This window comes from Perognathus longimembris, chromosome 28 (assembly GCF_023159225.1).
Source record: "Perognathus longimembris pacificus isolate PPM17 chromosome 28, ASM2315922v1, whole genome shotgun sequence".
Lineage (NCBI taxonomy): Eukaryota > Metazoa > Chordata > Mammalia > Rodentia > Heteromyidae > Perognathus > Perognathus longimembris.
The window spans coordinates 104,150,179-104,165,347 of record NC_063188.1 but is presented as its reverse complement, the minus strand read 5'-3'; the positions used below and the strand labels follow the sequence as shown (position 1 = coordinate 104,165,347).

General features: G+C 44.7%; 1 protein-coding gene across 1 annotated transcript in view; it reads right to left on the bottom strand.

The window, feature by feature from the left end:
• Nucleotides 1-15,169, bottom strand: part of Ctps2 (CTP synthase 2) — a 95,828-nt gene that overhangs the window by 67,939 nt on the left and 12,720 nt on the right. Inside the window, 8 exon segments of the mRNA XM_048336227.1 lie at nucleotides 173-305; nucleotides 2,042-2,136; nucleotides 2,138-2,182; nucleotides 2,184-2,195; nucleotides 4,907-4,987; nucleotides 6,639-6,722; nucleotides 7,489-7,605; nucleotides 14,226-14,326. Coding sequence (XP_048192184.1) covers nucleotides 173-305; nucleotides 2,042-2,136; nucleotides 2,138-2,182; nucleotides 2,184-2,195; nucleotides 4,907-4,987; nucleotides 6,639-6,722; nucleotides 7,489-7,605; nucleotides 14,226-14,326 — 668 coding nt within the window.

The following is a 15,169-nucleotide window of genomic DNA, read 5'->3' as shown; positions in this document are numbered from 1 at the left end:
TTCTTGGACTATGAAACACTTTAGCCAGGACATGACTATTTACAGTTGAGACTTTATAAATCCTTCCGGTGAATTATCAGTCATATGGGTATAGTCTTAGGAACCCTTCAACACAACCTCCTTGGAACACAACATGCTGGAGAAATATCCAGAAAAGCGGGCAGGGACTTACCATCAGATTCAGTTTGTGGTTGATGGCCAAGGCAGAGTGCTCCAAGGCTTTGAACACAGAGGCATAGCAGTCCCTGAGCTTGGTATATTTGCCCACTAGGGCAATAGAGCATATTTTCTGTAACCTTTCATACCTGAGAAAGAAGACCAGCTCCAAGTTTATATACATGATATACAAGCTCCATGTGGCCCTTGCTCTTATTCTCAGGCACCTATTACAACCCATAAGAGCAGAGAAGACTCGCAAACTTAATGTATTTGACTCCCTCCAAAGATCCAAAATCCAGTCATTCATCCAACAGATTTCAAATATCCTAAGAAATCTCAAGCAAGGCACTGGTGGCTTACACCTGTAATCCTAACTACACAAGAGGCCAAGATCTGAAGATCACAGTTCAAAGCTAGCCCAGGCAGAAAAGCCCATAAATCTCTTATCTCCAATTAACTACCAAACAAGCCAGAAGTGGAACTTCTGGTAGAACATTAGCCTTGAGCAAAAGAAGCTCAAGGACAGCGCCAAGGGCCTGAGTTCAAGCCTCAGACCATCACTACAACAAAAAAAATCTAAGATTGGGCTTACATAAGCATAAGCATGTATAGACCAGACATGGGAAGTGGGAAAAAACATTCAAAACAAAAAATACATATTTAAAAAGCTCTCTGCTAAACAAGAGCCCCTCATAAATTACTTTATCACAGTGACATTGTCTAAAAAATATGTATTCTGTTTGTCAATAAAAAAACATTCCAATATTAACTTCCTAAGGTGACCTTGTATAAGAAAATGCATTCTGATTGTCTACATTTAAAATCGTTACATTCCCAACTGGCTCACAAAAGTCTGATTATTCATGATGTGCCTGAAAAATGGTGCTAAGAGGACTATTTAAAATATTACAAGCCATTTAGATCACTTTTATGAGAAAATTCCATTCTACAAAAGCACTCAATCACATTTCACCATTAGAGACACAATCTTTTGTGTTGCTTTTGTCAGGAAATCTGTTCAGAGAACATGAAAAATATGTGAACTGATATTAAGCCTGTAGGAATGTCATCTTGAGGATGAAGATGCTTCAGGCCTTTGAAGGGACCACTTTCGAAACTCCTTAGAAAAATATTACCAGCCAGGTGCTGATGGTTCACGCCTGTAATCCTAACTAACCAGGAGGCTGAGATCTAAGGATTGCTGGTCAAAGCCAGCCCCAGGCAGGAAAGTCCATGAGGCTCTTGTCTCCAGTTAACCATCAAAAAGCTGGCAGTAGTGTTATGGGGTCCGAGGGAGGGGGTTTCCCGTCCCTCCCGCCACTCAGAGACAGTTGCAAGCAAAATGATGGGTTTATTGGGGAAGCAAAAAGTGAACTGACCAGCCAGGGATGCAGCCCAGACTCGGGAGCTAAACTGCGACAGTGAAAAATGGACTGACCCACCAGGGACACAGTGCAGACTCGGGAGCTGCCACGGTGACCCCGAGCAGTCCTCAAATTGGAGTTTATAAAGGTAAAAGTGAAGCACAGATGTAGGAGGTTGATGCAGGGGGTAGAACAAGCAACAAACAAGTTAAGCAAGCCATTTACAGAAGCAGAATTTTGGGGTCAGGTTGACCTAATCAACTCCCTCCAACATTTCCTACCATGTTTCCCTAGTCAAAATGGAGTCAGCTCTGCTCCCTACAACAGTAGAAACTATGGCTCAAGAGGTAGAGCACTAGCTTTGGGTTCAAAACCTCAGGGACAGTGTCCAGGGCCCTATGTTCAAGTCCCAGGACTGGCAGCTTCTGGGGGGCGGGGAGCTTGCACCCCCTGTCCCCATGGGTAGGTCCCAAGGCAGGGTGAAGTGGGCAGTGTTTAAATAAATTCCTTTCACAAACCTGTCAGCCATATTTCTCCACTTGAAAAGCAAATTGTCTGAAGAATCACAAATGGGCAGATCCAATTTCTCTTTGAAATATTTCACAATGCCTTGTTTCTTCCAAAAGCAAGGGCACTCGGTAGGTAGAAGAAACATCATGGGATACAGATGACCTGATCGAGAATAAGAAAATATCACACTTAGGTGAAGCAACTCAGTATGCCATCAGAATGAGAAAAAACTCAAGAGAAATCAGTACTTGATTTATACCAATATAAAACAAGCAAGAAGACAGGCACCGGATGGCTCAGGCCTATAATCCCAGCTACTCAGGAGGCTGAGATTTTGGATCCCAGTTCAAAGCCATCCCACACAGAAAAATCCCCATGAGACTCTTATCTCCAATACACTACTCAAAAAAGTGGAAGTGGTGCTGTGGCTCAAGTGATAGAGTGCTAGCCTTGAGCACAAAGGAGCTCAAGGACAGTGCCCAGAACCTGAGTTCAAGCTCTGGGACCAGCAAAAAAGAAAAGAAAAGAAAGCAAGAAAAATGGACATGAACACGAATACCTGTGACACGAATACCCAGCACTTGGGAAGCTAACACAGGAGGATAGAAAACGGGAGGCCAACCTGTGATGCATAGTGAGATTCTACTCCTGGAACAATTATACAAATATAAGATAGACAGAGAAATGAAAAAAGGAATACGTACAGTACATGTAGAGACTATTTCTTATGATTCCCTAAACAATATCATATAACAACTGCTATCATAACATGTATCTTGTCTTAGGTAATATATGTAATCTAGAGATAAAGTATGTAGGAAGATTCATATAGGTTATATACAAATAGTGAACCATTTATATTAGGGATTTGAGTATCCAAGGGTTTTGATATCCATGAGGGGGGTCCTAGAAACAGTCACTTGGGAATCATGAGGGATGACTATATCTGGACTTTGTGCCCAATTCTTGGCAGAATTTCAAAAAACCTTCAGAATTTCGTGAATGACAGGAATATCTTTGTCATGAAACTTCGCTCCCCTCCCATATCTTCTACACAGTTTTACAATCAGGCTACTCATCAGAAAACAAACAAACAAACATGTGATTTGAGGACTGGAATTTATAGCCACCAACCTGAACTCTGGGGAGAGAATGGTGACTAAGGACTGAGTCCACACACATGGCTAAATATGCAATAAATCATGCCTATATCATAATGTCTCAATAAAAACTCTGTAGAGAGTCAGGCACCAGTGGCTCATATCTGTAATCCTAGTCACTCTGGAGGCTGAGATCTGAGGATCGCAGTTTGAAGCCAGCCCAGACAGGAAAGTCCATGAGACATTTCTTTTTCCTTTTTTTTGCCAGTCCTGGGGTTTGAACTCTCAGCCTGGGCACTGTCCCTGAGCTCCTTTGGCTCAAGGCTAGCACCCTACAATTTGAGCCACAGTGCCTCTTCCGGACTTTTCTGTGATTAATTGGAAATAAGAGTCTCATGGACTTTCCTGCTAGGGGTTGGCTTCAAACCACGTTCCTCAGATCTCAGCCTCCTGAATAGCTAGGATTACAGGTGTGAGCCACCAGCACCCGGCTCATGAGACTCTTATCTCCAATGAACCCCAAAAAAGCCAGAAGTGGAGCTATAGCTCAAGTGGTAGAGTGCTAGCCTTCAACAACAACAACAAAGCTCAGGGACTACCTATGCCCTGAGTTTAAGCCCTAGAATTGGCCAAAAAATATAAATTAATTCAATAAACCTAAATGGTAGGATGCCAAGCTCATGTCATTTTAACTGGTATTGAAGTGCAATTTTTGGGCTGGGGATGTGGCTTAGTGGTAGAGTGCTTGCCTAGCATGAATGAAGCCCTGGGTTCGATTCCTCAGTACCACATAAACAGAAAAAGCTGGAAGTGGCGCTGTGGCTCAAGTTGTAGAGTGCTAGCCTTGAGCAAAAGAAGCTCAGGGACTGTGCCCTGGCCCTGATTTCAAGTCCCAGGACTGGCCAAAATAAAATAAAAAATAAATTGCAATGTTCTAGCCAGGTATCAGTGGCTCACAACTAAATATTCCTAAGTACTCAGGAGGCAGAGATCTGATCATCACGGTTTGAAGCCTGGGTAGAAAAGTCCATGAGACTCTTATCCTCAATAAACTATTCAGAAAAAGCCAGAAGTGGCGCTGTGGCTCAAGTGGTAGAGCTCTAGTCTTGAGCAAAAGAGCTGAGGGACAGTGCCCAGGCTCTGAGTTCCAGCTCCAGGACTAGCAAAAAAAAAAAATTGCAATGTTTTATATGTCAACATCTAGGACACACTGTTCAAACTACCCACTTTGAAGTGTAGATTAAAGCAGTATCATTGAGTACACACCCCTTTGTCTTCTAAGTGCATGCATGGGGGTCACTTGTTTTTTCATTTGTTGCTGCATTTGTTTCTTATAGTTGCTTTTGGCCATAGCCTTGTCCCCTGCTCCCTTCATTTGGGTAAGTTTACAAGTACACCTTGACAGTAACATTAATCATATCTGTTAGGAGAGAAGAATCTCCAGGTACCAATGGTTCACACCTGTAATCCTAGCTACTCAGAAGGCTGAGATCTGAGGATCACCGTTCAAAGCCAGCACAGGCAGAAAAGTTCCTGTGCGACTCTTATCTCCAATTAACCACTCCAAAGCTGGAAGTGGAACTGTGGCTCAAAGTGGCAGAGCATTAGCCCTGAGCAAAAGGAGCTCAGGGACAGAGACCATGCCCAGAGTTCAAGCCCTAGGACTGGCAAAAATTTCAAAAGTCCCCCAAAGTTCGTATAAATGCCACAAAAAGCAATGCCATTGTTGAACAAGTGTAAAACATGGGCATGTAAATTGTAGGAAGCACTTACCTGTTCAGGGTTCACGTGACAAAACATAGAAATCTTCTCCTTCACGGCCATCTCGATGGGTGTTGAACTTCGGCAGACAATCTGTCAAAGGCAGTGATACACGGATCAGCAAGCAGGCAGCAGGGTGTTCATGATGCCATTCATTTTCAGGAAGACGTTACATTCTTTTTTTTTTTTTTGCCAGTCCTGGGGCTTGAACTCAGGGTCTGGGCACTGTCCCTGAGCTTCTTTTGCTCAAGGCTAGCACTCTACCTCTTGAGCCACAGAGCAACTTCCAGCTTTTACTTGTATGTGGTACTGAGGAATAGGACCCAGGGCTTCATACATGCTAGGCAAGCACTCCACCACCAAGCCACCTTCCCAGACTGTATTCATTTCTTTTTACAAGGGACTTGACCAAGTATCTATACTTGTTCACTCCAGCCATGTACTATTTGAAATGACTCTGGGCACTAACATAAGTAAATATCATTAAATTCAACACAAATCTACTAGTAAGACCCCCCAAAATTAAGTTGTATCTATAAACAGCCATGTTGCTCCTTTAAATGCAATAAAGGAGCCATATTGGAGACTAAGGAAATATTTGTCTAAAGGGCCACATAAGAAGTAACTTAGTTGTGCAGGTCAGACTCACCGTCCTGATACTCAACTGTGCCAAAGAAGCTATCAACAATATGTAATCAGCCTGGTGACAGAGGCTAACTGTCATCTTAGCTACTCAGGAAGCTGATATCTGAGGATCATGGTTCAAAGTCATCCAGGGCAGGAAAGTCTGAGATTCTTTTTTTCTTTTTTCTTTTGGCCAGTCCTGGGCCTTGGACTCAGGGCCTGAGCACTGTCCCTGGCTTCTTCCCGCTCAAGGCTAGCACTCTACCACTTGAGTCACAGCGCCCCTTCTGGCCGTTTTCCATATATGTGGTGCTGGGGAATGGAACCAAGAGCTTCATGTGTAGGAGGCAAGCGCTCTTGCCACTAGACCATATTCCCAGCCCCAAGTCTGAGATGCTTAACTCCAATTAACCAGCAAAAAGCCAGAAGTGGAGCTGTGGCTCAAGTGGTAGAACCCCAGCCTTGAGTAAAAAAGCCAAGTGAGAGCATGAGGCCCTAAGTTCAAACCCCAGTACCAGCCCCACCCCCAAAATTGTAATCAAATGGGTGCTTGTATTTATTTCATAAATAAAATCTGATTTAGGAAAACAGAAAGATGTCTGGTGAATCCTTATTTATGGACCTATTGTTGGTACTCAGATTACCTGCTATAAAGACACAGTACTGTTTAGTCTAAAAATCAAAGCAGTGAGAGGCCAGCCTAGCAGGGTCACAGGGTAATCCCAAAGTCTCTCCTTTATTAAAGGATCCAGGAATTACGTAAATGGCAAGATAATCCACCTGACCAGTTCTCCAGGCAGCCAATCAAATGAGAATCCAAGAAAAACAGATGGTCAATTTAAGGATAAGGATAAAGGAGCCCTTCCTGGCTCCCAGATACAAAAAGCTTATTGTCATAGGAACCATTTAAGAGCATCAAAGGACCTAGATGATGTTAAAAGATTAAGGTATTAAGGATGTAGCTCAGCAGAAGAGAGCATGCTCAGCAAGTACGAGGCCCTGGGTTCCATCTCCCGCACCAAAAAAGAAAAAAAAATGTAACCAGATGTTACAGATTGTGACACATAGGTCCTAGATACCTCAGAGACAAACGTACTCACTGTGCAAGGCTTTAACTCACCAGGTCTGGAGACAGGCCTAACCCCCTCAGGGCTCGGACACTGTTTTGGGTGGGTTTGGTTTTTTGTTCTCCGGTAGCACTGGGCTAAAATAAAATAAAATAAAAATGGGTCTCAATCAGTACACTAGACCCCTGCTTCCCCCGGTTTCAAATGGGGAACACATAAAATACTGCAGGAAAATTGGTCAAAGGGAGAGGAGGGGGAAGAGTTAAGAAAGAATAGATGAAGCCACGTGTTGGTGGCTCACACCAGTAATCCTAGCTACTCAGGAGATCTGAGGATCACAGTTCAAAGTCAGCCTGGACAGGAAAGTCTGAGAGAGTCTGGTTTCTTTTGTCAGTTGTGTGTCTTGAACTCAGGGCCTGATCTCTGTCCCTGAGACTCTGTGCCCAGGGTGAGCACTCTACCAGTTGAGCAACAGCGCTACTTCAGGTTTTTGAGTGACTCACTGGAGATAAGAGTCTCTCCGGGCCCTTTGTGCCCAGACTTCAAAACTCAATCCTCAGAACTCATTACAGGTGTGGGCTAGCGGTATGCTTCATGAGACTCTTATCTCCAATTAAACCCTAGAAAACCGGGAGTGGAGCTGTGGCTCAAAGTGGTAGAGCACTAGCTTTGATCAAATAAAGCTCAGCAATAGCACTCAGGCCCTGAGTTCAAGACTCATGACTGATAAAAAAAGAAACAAAAGAAAGAATACATAGGGTGAATTCAATCAAGCTAAATTAGATGTATGCACATTATATATCACAATGAAACACCTTTGTACAGTTAATCTTGCTAAATTATCTTTTAGAAAAGAGAAAATTGATCCAAGTTGTCTTTCACATACTTGTCTGGAAAGCCTACCTGTGGGACAAGGCTGACATGAATATTGTAGAAATTCTCTCTTTTAGCTTTAAACTGGAATTGTCTGAATGCTTCTACAAATGGCATTCCTTCAATGTCCCCAATGGTACCTCCCAGCTGGGAATGCAAAACAAAAAGAAGACACAAATGAGCAAACATCTTTCAAGGTACACGAATTACTAGAAAAATTCTTAATACACTAAGCATAAGACCTCATATTTGGGCTGAGTGCCAGGGATTCACACCTGTAGTAACACTAGCTACGCAGGAAGCTGAGATCTGAGGATCACAGTTAGAAACCAGCCCAGGGCAGATGAATCGAAAAGAGTCTTATCTCCAGTTAGCTAGCAAAAAGCAGGAACTAGAGGTGTGGTTCAAACTGTAGAGTTCCAGCCATAAGCCAAAAAGCAGAGTGAGAATGTAAGGCCCTGAAATCAAGCACCAGGATAAGGAAAAACAGGCAGGGAGGAAAGTGAAATTAAGGAAGTCTTTTTTTTTTGGGGGGGGGGGGAGTAGTCCTGGGGCTTGAACTCAGGGCCTGGGTGCTATTCCTAATCATCTTTTTCTCAAGGCTACTGCTTTACCTCTTAAGCCACAGCACCACTTTCGGCTTTTTTCTGAGTAGTTTTATTGTAGACAATAGTCTCACAGCCTGGCTTTGAACCAAGATCCTCAGATTTCAGTCCCCTAAGTAGCTAGGATTACAAGTATAAGCCACCAGCACCCTGCTAAGGAAGACTCTAAAAAGAGAAAAATTGCCAGGCACCGGTGGCTCACACCTGTAATCCTAGCTACTCGGGAGGCTGAGATCTGAGGATTGTAGTTCAAAGCCAGCCCAGGCAGGAAGGTCCTGTCAGACTCTTATCTACAATTAACCACCTGAAAACTAAAGTGGATCTCTAGCTCAAAGTGGCAGAGCACTAGCCTTGAGAAAAAAAAGATCAGTGACAGTGCCCAGGCCCTGAATTCTAGCCCCATAACTGACGAAAGAGAGAAAGAGAGAGGGAGGAAGGAAGGAAGGAAGGAAGGAAGGAAGGAAGGAAGGAAGGAAGGAAGGAAGGAAGGAAGGAAGGAAGGAAGGAAGGAAGGAAGGAAGGAAGGAAGGAAATAAATTTATAACAAGATAGAAAGATCCAGAATATAGACCACTGAGAAACATGATAAACTCAGTTCTACCAATGGCCCAGTTCGAAGGCAGTCATGAAATCCAGTGACAATATCAAAAAGGCAAGAGCCACCTGGTTCTGCCTAGACAACTAGAAGGAAACAGTGAATCCCCCCCCCTCTCTCTCTCTCTCTCCTTTCTCCTCATCAAACACACGCCTACATGTATTTGAATAGTCTCCTTGAAGTGCTGGTACTACCAGAATTAAATTACTATTATTAAAACATGCTGGCTTTCTGAAACAAACAGAACCAAAGCCCCATGAATATTACTGGCAGGGTAATCCTTCAATAAATGTCAAGTTAACTTACAATGTGCTTCCAATACAGTTACTTAAAGCATTTTACTTTCTTTCTTTTTTCTTTCTTTCTGCTTTTTGTTGTTGTTTTTTGTTTTTGTCAGTCGTGGGGCTTGAACTCTAGGCCTGGGTGCTGTCCCTGAGCTCTTCAGCTCAAGGCTAGTGTTCTACCACTTGAGCCACAGTGCCACTTCCAATTTACTGGTGGAAAATTGGAGATAAGAGTCTCATGGGGGGCTGGGAATATGGCCTAGTGGCAAGAGTGCTTGCCTTGTATACATGAAGCCCTGGTTCAATTCCCCAGCACCACATATATAGAAAATGGCCAGAAGTGGCATTGTGGCTCAAGTGGCAGAGTGCTAGCCTTGAGCAAAAAGAAGCCAGGGACAGTGTTCAGGCCCTGAGTCCAAGGCCCAGGACTGGCCAAAAAAAAAAAGTCTCATGGGGGCTGGGAATATGGCCGAGTGATAGAGCGCGTGCCTCGCATACATGAAGCCCTGGATTCGATTCCCCAGAATCACATATATAGGAAAAGCCAGAAATGGTGCTGTGGCTCAAGTGGTAGAGTGCTAGCCTTGAACAAAAAGCCAGGGACAGTGCTCAGGCCCTGAGTTCAAGCCCCAGGACTGGCAAAAAAAAAGTCTCATGGACTTTTCCTGCCTGAGCTGGCTTTGAACCATGATCCTCACATCTCAGCCTCCTGAGTAGCTAGGATTACAGGGGTGAGCCACTGGCACCTGGCAAGCATTTTACGTTCGACTATGATAAAATTCACCTTAACCCATTCATCATCCTCATACTAAATACTCAAGGTTGGGCTGGGAATATGGCCTCAGTGGTAGAGTACTTGTCTCATATACCTGAAGCCCTGGGTTCGATTCCTCAGCACCACATATATAAATACTCAAGGATATCACACATTTTTTTTTAATTCTCTAGCATTTGAGCATCTATTACATGCAAAGTGCTATCTTAGGAACTCAGAATTGAACAAGAACCTTTAAAAAAATCTAAAAAACAAGAATCAAGAATAAAACTTGAGACTAGTACCCAAGGCTCACAGCCTATACTCTGTACTCCTAGCAGCTCAACAGGCTGATATGCAAGATCATAGTTCAAAGCCAACCCTGAGCACAAAAACCAATATTTTTGCTAAAGGCCATCTCAAAATAATCAGCAAAAAGCTGGTAGGGGTGTGATTCAGTGGTAGAGCACTGGCCTAGTAAGTATGAAGCCCTGAGATTACATTCCAATACTGCAAGAGAGAGAGAGAGAGAGAGAGAAACCGAAGGATTGGGAGGAGGGCACAGAACTTGCGGGAAGAAGAGTAAAAAAGTGCAGCAGTGGAGCTCACTGGACATTGATGAAAGTGAACTAGGGGCTGGGAATATGGCCTAGTGGCAAGAGTGCTTGCCTTGTATACATGACGCCCTGGGTTTGATTCCCTAGCACCACATATATAGAAAAAGCCAGAAGTGGCGCTGTGGCTCAAGTGGTAGAGTGCTAGCCTTGAGCAAAAAGAAGCCAGGGACAGTGCTCAGGCCCTGAGTCCAAGCCCCAGGACTGGCAAAAAAAAAAAAAGAAAGAAAGAAAGTGAACTATACAACTCATGGGTGGAGATAGGAGGGAGGGACTGGGAGAGAGGGAGGGAACAGAAGACAATGTACAAAAGGAAATGTACTCATTGCCTGACTCCTGTAATTGTAATCCCTCTCTAGATCACCTCTAATAACAATAAAGTAAATTAATAATAAAAAAGATTCATAGAGACAGAAGGAATATGATAAAGAAGAATAAAATACCAAGAAAAGCATTAAGTATGCTGGGGCTGGTGGCTCACACCTGTAATCCTAGCTACTCAGGAGGCTAAGATCTGAGGATCATGGTTCAAAGCCAGCCCAAGCAGGAATGTCCGTGAGACTCTTATCTCCAATAAACTCCTCAGAAAAGAGGTGGAAGTGGCACTGTGGCTCAAGTGGTAGAGTGCTAGCCTTGAGAAAAAGAATCTTGGGGACAGCTCGCAGGCCTTGAGTTCAAGCCCTAGGACTGACACACACCCCAAAAAACACTAAATGGGTGATCTGGATGTTGGGGAGCAAGGTGCTCAGTGAGCCAAGCTCGAGAATTCATCAACTTCTCAGGGTTTAGCTACCTGGATGGATGGATCTGAAATCGACTTGTAGCCCTGCTCTCTCTTTCAAACACTATTGAGATTGGGAGTCCATCTTTTTTGGTGGTGGTGGTAGTGATCATGAGACTTGAACTCAGGAGCCAGGCACTTTGCTTGAGCTTTTTGCTCAAAGCTAGCACTCTACACTCTACCTTTTTTTTTTTTTTTTTGGTCAGTCCTGGGGCTTGTACCCAGGGCCTGAGCACTGTCCCTGGCTTCTTTTTGCTTAAGGCTAGCACTCTGCCACTTGAGCCACAGCGCCACTTCTGGCCTTTTCTATATATGTGCTGCTGGGGAATCGAACCCAGGGCTTCATGTATACGAGGCAAGCACTTTTGCCACTAGGCCATAGTCCCAGCCCAGCACTCTACCATTTTGAGCCACAGCACCACTCCCAGTTTTCTGGTCACTAAATAGAGATAAGAGTCTCACCGGCTTTCCTGCCTGGGCTGGCTTTGAACTGCAATTCTCAGGTCTCAGACTCCTGAGTAGCTCGGATTACAGGTGTGAGCCACAGGCACCCTATTGGAGTTCACCTTTGATTGTACAAAAATTCCTTGTGTTTAACATGCCCAAGCTCAACTCTGTACCCAACCCCCACCTCCATCCCACAGTCTGTTTCTCTTGGGGTTTACTGATGTCAGCAAATGGCATCACTTCCCATTAACTGGCTGGAGCTGTAAGTCTAGAAAAAATCCTAGCTACTCAAGAGGCTCAGATCTGAACATCTCAGTTTGAAATTAGCCCGAGCAGACCAAATTCATGAGACTCCTTATCTCCAATTAACCAGCAAAAAGCTGGAAGTGAAGGTATGGCTCAAATGACAGTACACCAGCAGTGAGTTCAAGCTCCAGCATCAACCTCAAAAAAAAGAAGGTGGCACGCAAGACTTTAAACATTAGCCTTTTCTGCCCTCATGTGGCTAACTGTGGAACTGCATGCTCTCAGCCCATTTCCAAGTTCCCTTTAACCAGCAGCTTTCAGTTTCAGCAACTTGTCATCCCACATGCATAAAGTATTAAATGGAAAACTTCAGAAATAATTCACAACGGGGCTGGGAATACGGCCTAGTGGTAAGAGAGCTTGTCTCGTATACATGAAGCCCTAGGTTCGATTCCCCAGCACCACATATATAGAAAACAGCCAGAAGTGGCGCTGTGGCTCAAGTGGCAGAGTGCTAGCCTTGAGCAAAAAGAAGCCAGGAACAGTGCTCAGGCCCTGAGTCCAAGCCCCAGGACTGGCCCAAAAAAAAAAATTTCACAAGTTTTAAATAACCTATATCACAACATATTGTTTTCTTTGTTCTTACAGTTATTCTTACTTTCTTTTTTTTTTTTTTTTTTTTTTTTTTTTTTGCTAGTCCTGGGCCTTGGACTCAAGGCCTGAGCACTGTCCCTGGCTTCTTTTTTGCTCAAGGCTAGCACTCTGCCACTTGAGCCACAGCGCCACTTCTTGTCATTTCTATATATATATGTGGTGCTGGGGAATCGAACCCAGGGTTTCACGTATACGAGGCAAGCACTCTTTCCACTAGGCCATATTCCCAGCCCTATTCTTAATTTCTTAATGCACCCAATTTATAAATTAAAATTGTTCATGGAGCTGTAGTACATGTGGTAGAGCTAAAAAGCTAAGTGAGAATACAAGATCTAAAGTTCAAGCCCCAGAAATGACACAAAAATAATAACTAATTAATTAATTTTACCCTCCTTAAACGTATGTATAAGATTTGGTACCTTGCTAGGTGCTGGTGGCTCACGCCTATAATTCTAGCTACTCAGGAGACTGAGATCTGAGGATCATGGATCAAAGACAGCCCTGGTAATAAAGTCTGAGAGACTCTTATCTCCAGTTAAGCACCAAAAAGCTGGAAGTGGAGCTGTCGCTCAAGTGGTAGAGAAGTAGCCTTGCACAAAAAAGCTAAGGGGCAGTACCCAGGCCCTGAGTTCAAGCCCCAGGATAGGCAAAATAAAAACACACACACAAAAAGGTTTGGTATGGCGGTGGACAGTCTCCCAATCCAAGGAAATATGCTAGAATAGATTCCCTACAGATAGATTAGGAAAAACAGCTGTATTGAAAATTGAAGCAACACAAACTGGCGAGAAGTCCTCACTCTGCACATAGAGATGGGAGGAAGAAGACAAAAGGAATGAACAAGTCATCATTTCAAATACTTTCTTTTGTTTATTTGTTTTGTTTTGTTTTTTTGCCAGTCCTGGGGCGTGGACTCAGGGCCTGAGCACTGTCCCTGGCTTCTTTTTGCTCAAGGCTAGCACTCTACCACTTGAGCCACAGCGCCACTTCTGGCCGTTTTCTATATATGTGGTGCTGGGGAATTGAACCCAGGGCTTCATGTATATGAGACAAGCGCTCTTGCCACTAGTCCATATTCTCAGCCCCCAATACTAACTTTCTTTTATTATGTGTATGGTGGTACTTGAACTTGAACTCAGGGCCTGGGCACTGTCCCTTCTCCAACTCAAAGCTGGTGATCTACCACTTGGGCCACACCTCAACTTCTGGCGTTTGGGCAGCTCAGTGGAGATAAGAGTCACACGGGCTTTTAAGCCTCATAGACTTTCCAGCCTGGAATGGCTTCAAACCGTGATCCTCAGACCTCAAGTTTCCTGAGTAGTTAGATGTACAGGAATGAGCCACCAGTGCCTGACTCAAATACTATCTTCTTTTTTGGTGCTAGAGATCCAAGGCCTGGTGCCAGTTAAGCAACATTATCATGAGACCACAATCCCCAGCCCACAAACACTCCTTTCGTTCTTTGTCCTCTGATTTCCCTAACCCAGTATCTGCCTTTTTCCAAGGCACTTGCAACTATGTTTCCAAAGAGCATGCTCTGGAACACACTGTTGGGCATGGCCAGCACGGCCTCCAAGCATCTCAAGGGCAGAAATTACGCCCATTCCAGGCCCTGGCCAGGACACTGACCTTGACACCAATGATTTGTCTCCCTACCCAGAACACTTCATTCCCAGCCCAGCACCCAGGAGGCCATCTGTACCTATCTATGGAGTACATGAAGAGCAGAGACACAACGACCCCACAGATAGAAGTTTGTAGTTTGTAAAGGAAAGTTCCATACTTGCCTCAATCACGCATATTTGGGGTTCTTTCATATTATTGTCTACAGGCACCTTGGCTTGATTCATAACCCACTCCTGGATAGCATCAGTAATGTGGGGAACAACTGCAGGAAAGAACGAATGACATTGAGCCTTAGTTCATGTTTGTGAAAAAGAAAAACTTTAACCAGGCACTGGTGACAAGAATGTCAAGAAAGGAAATGAGAGGGGGAAGAGGGGAGAGAGGAGAAGAGAAGAAAGGGAAGGAGAGGGGGAGGGGAAGAGGGGGGAAGAAAGAGAAGGGACAGGAGGAAAAGGGAGAGAGAGGGAGGAAAGAAAGAGGAAGGGAGGGGCTGGGAATATGGCCTAGTGATAGAGTGCTCGCTTCGTCTACATGAAGCCCTGGGTTCGATTCCTCAACACCACATATATAGAAAAAAGCCAGAAATGGAGCTGTGGCTCAAGTGGTAGCTGGGGCTCGGGGTGGCGGGGGGGGCGAGCAAACCCATGTGTGGGGGTCAGTGGGAGAGCCCAGCGGGGCACCTCTCTACAGGCAGGTGACACCCAGAAACCCACCCTTGGTGAACAAACCCCCAAAGTGCTGGTCTCTGCTGAAGAAACCCAAAGGTGACTTGAAGCAGGCTCACAGAGCCGGGCCCTGCCCCCTGGCTTCCTGCTGCCACAGCAGGCCTGGCCCCTGGAGGCTGACAGAAAGAACACCGGGCTCCAGGTCAGGCAACACCTCACACTTATGGCTCATTGAAGAGGGAACGATGTCCTCTCCACCTGGTGAATTTGGCACCATTTCCTGGCCCTGCTCACCCAGCTTGTTCACCAGGCTCAGCTGGGCTTTGCCACCACAGGAGAGGCTCAGGCCCTAGTCAGGGGCTTTGGCACTTCCCATCCTTGGGACATGGGTTTTCCCCAAGATCTACACTGCCCAGTTTCACAGAAGGATACAGCCATCT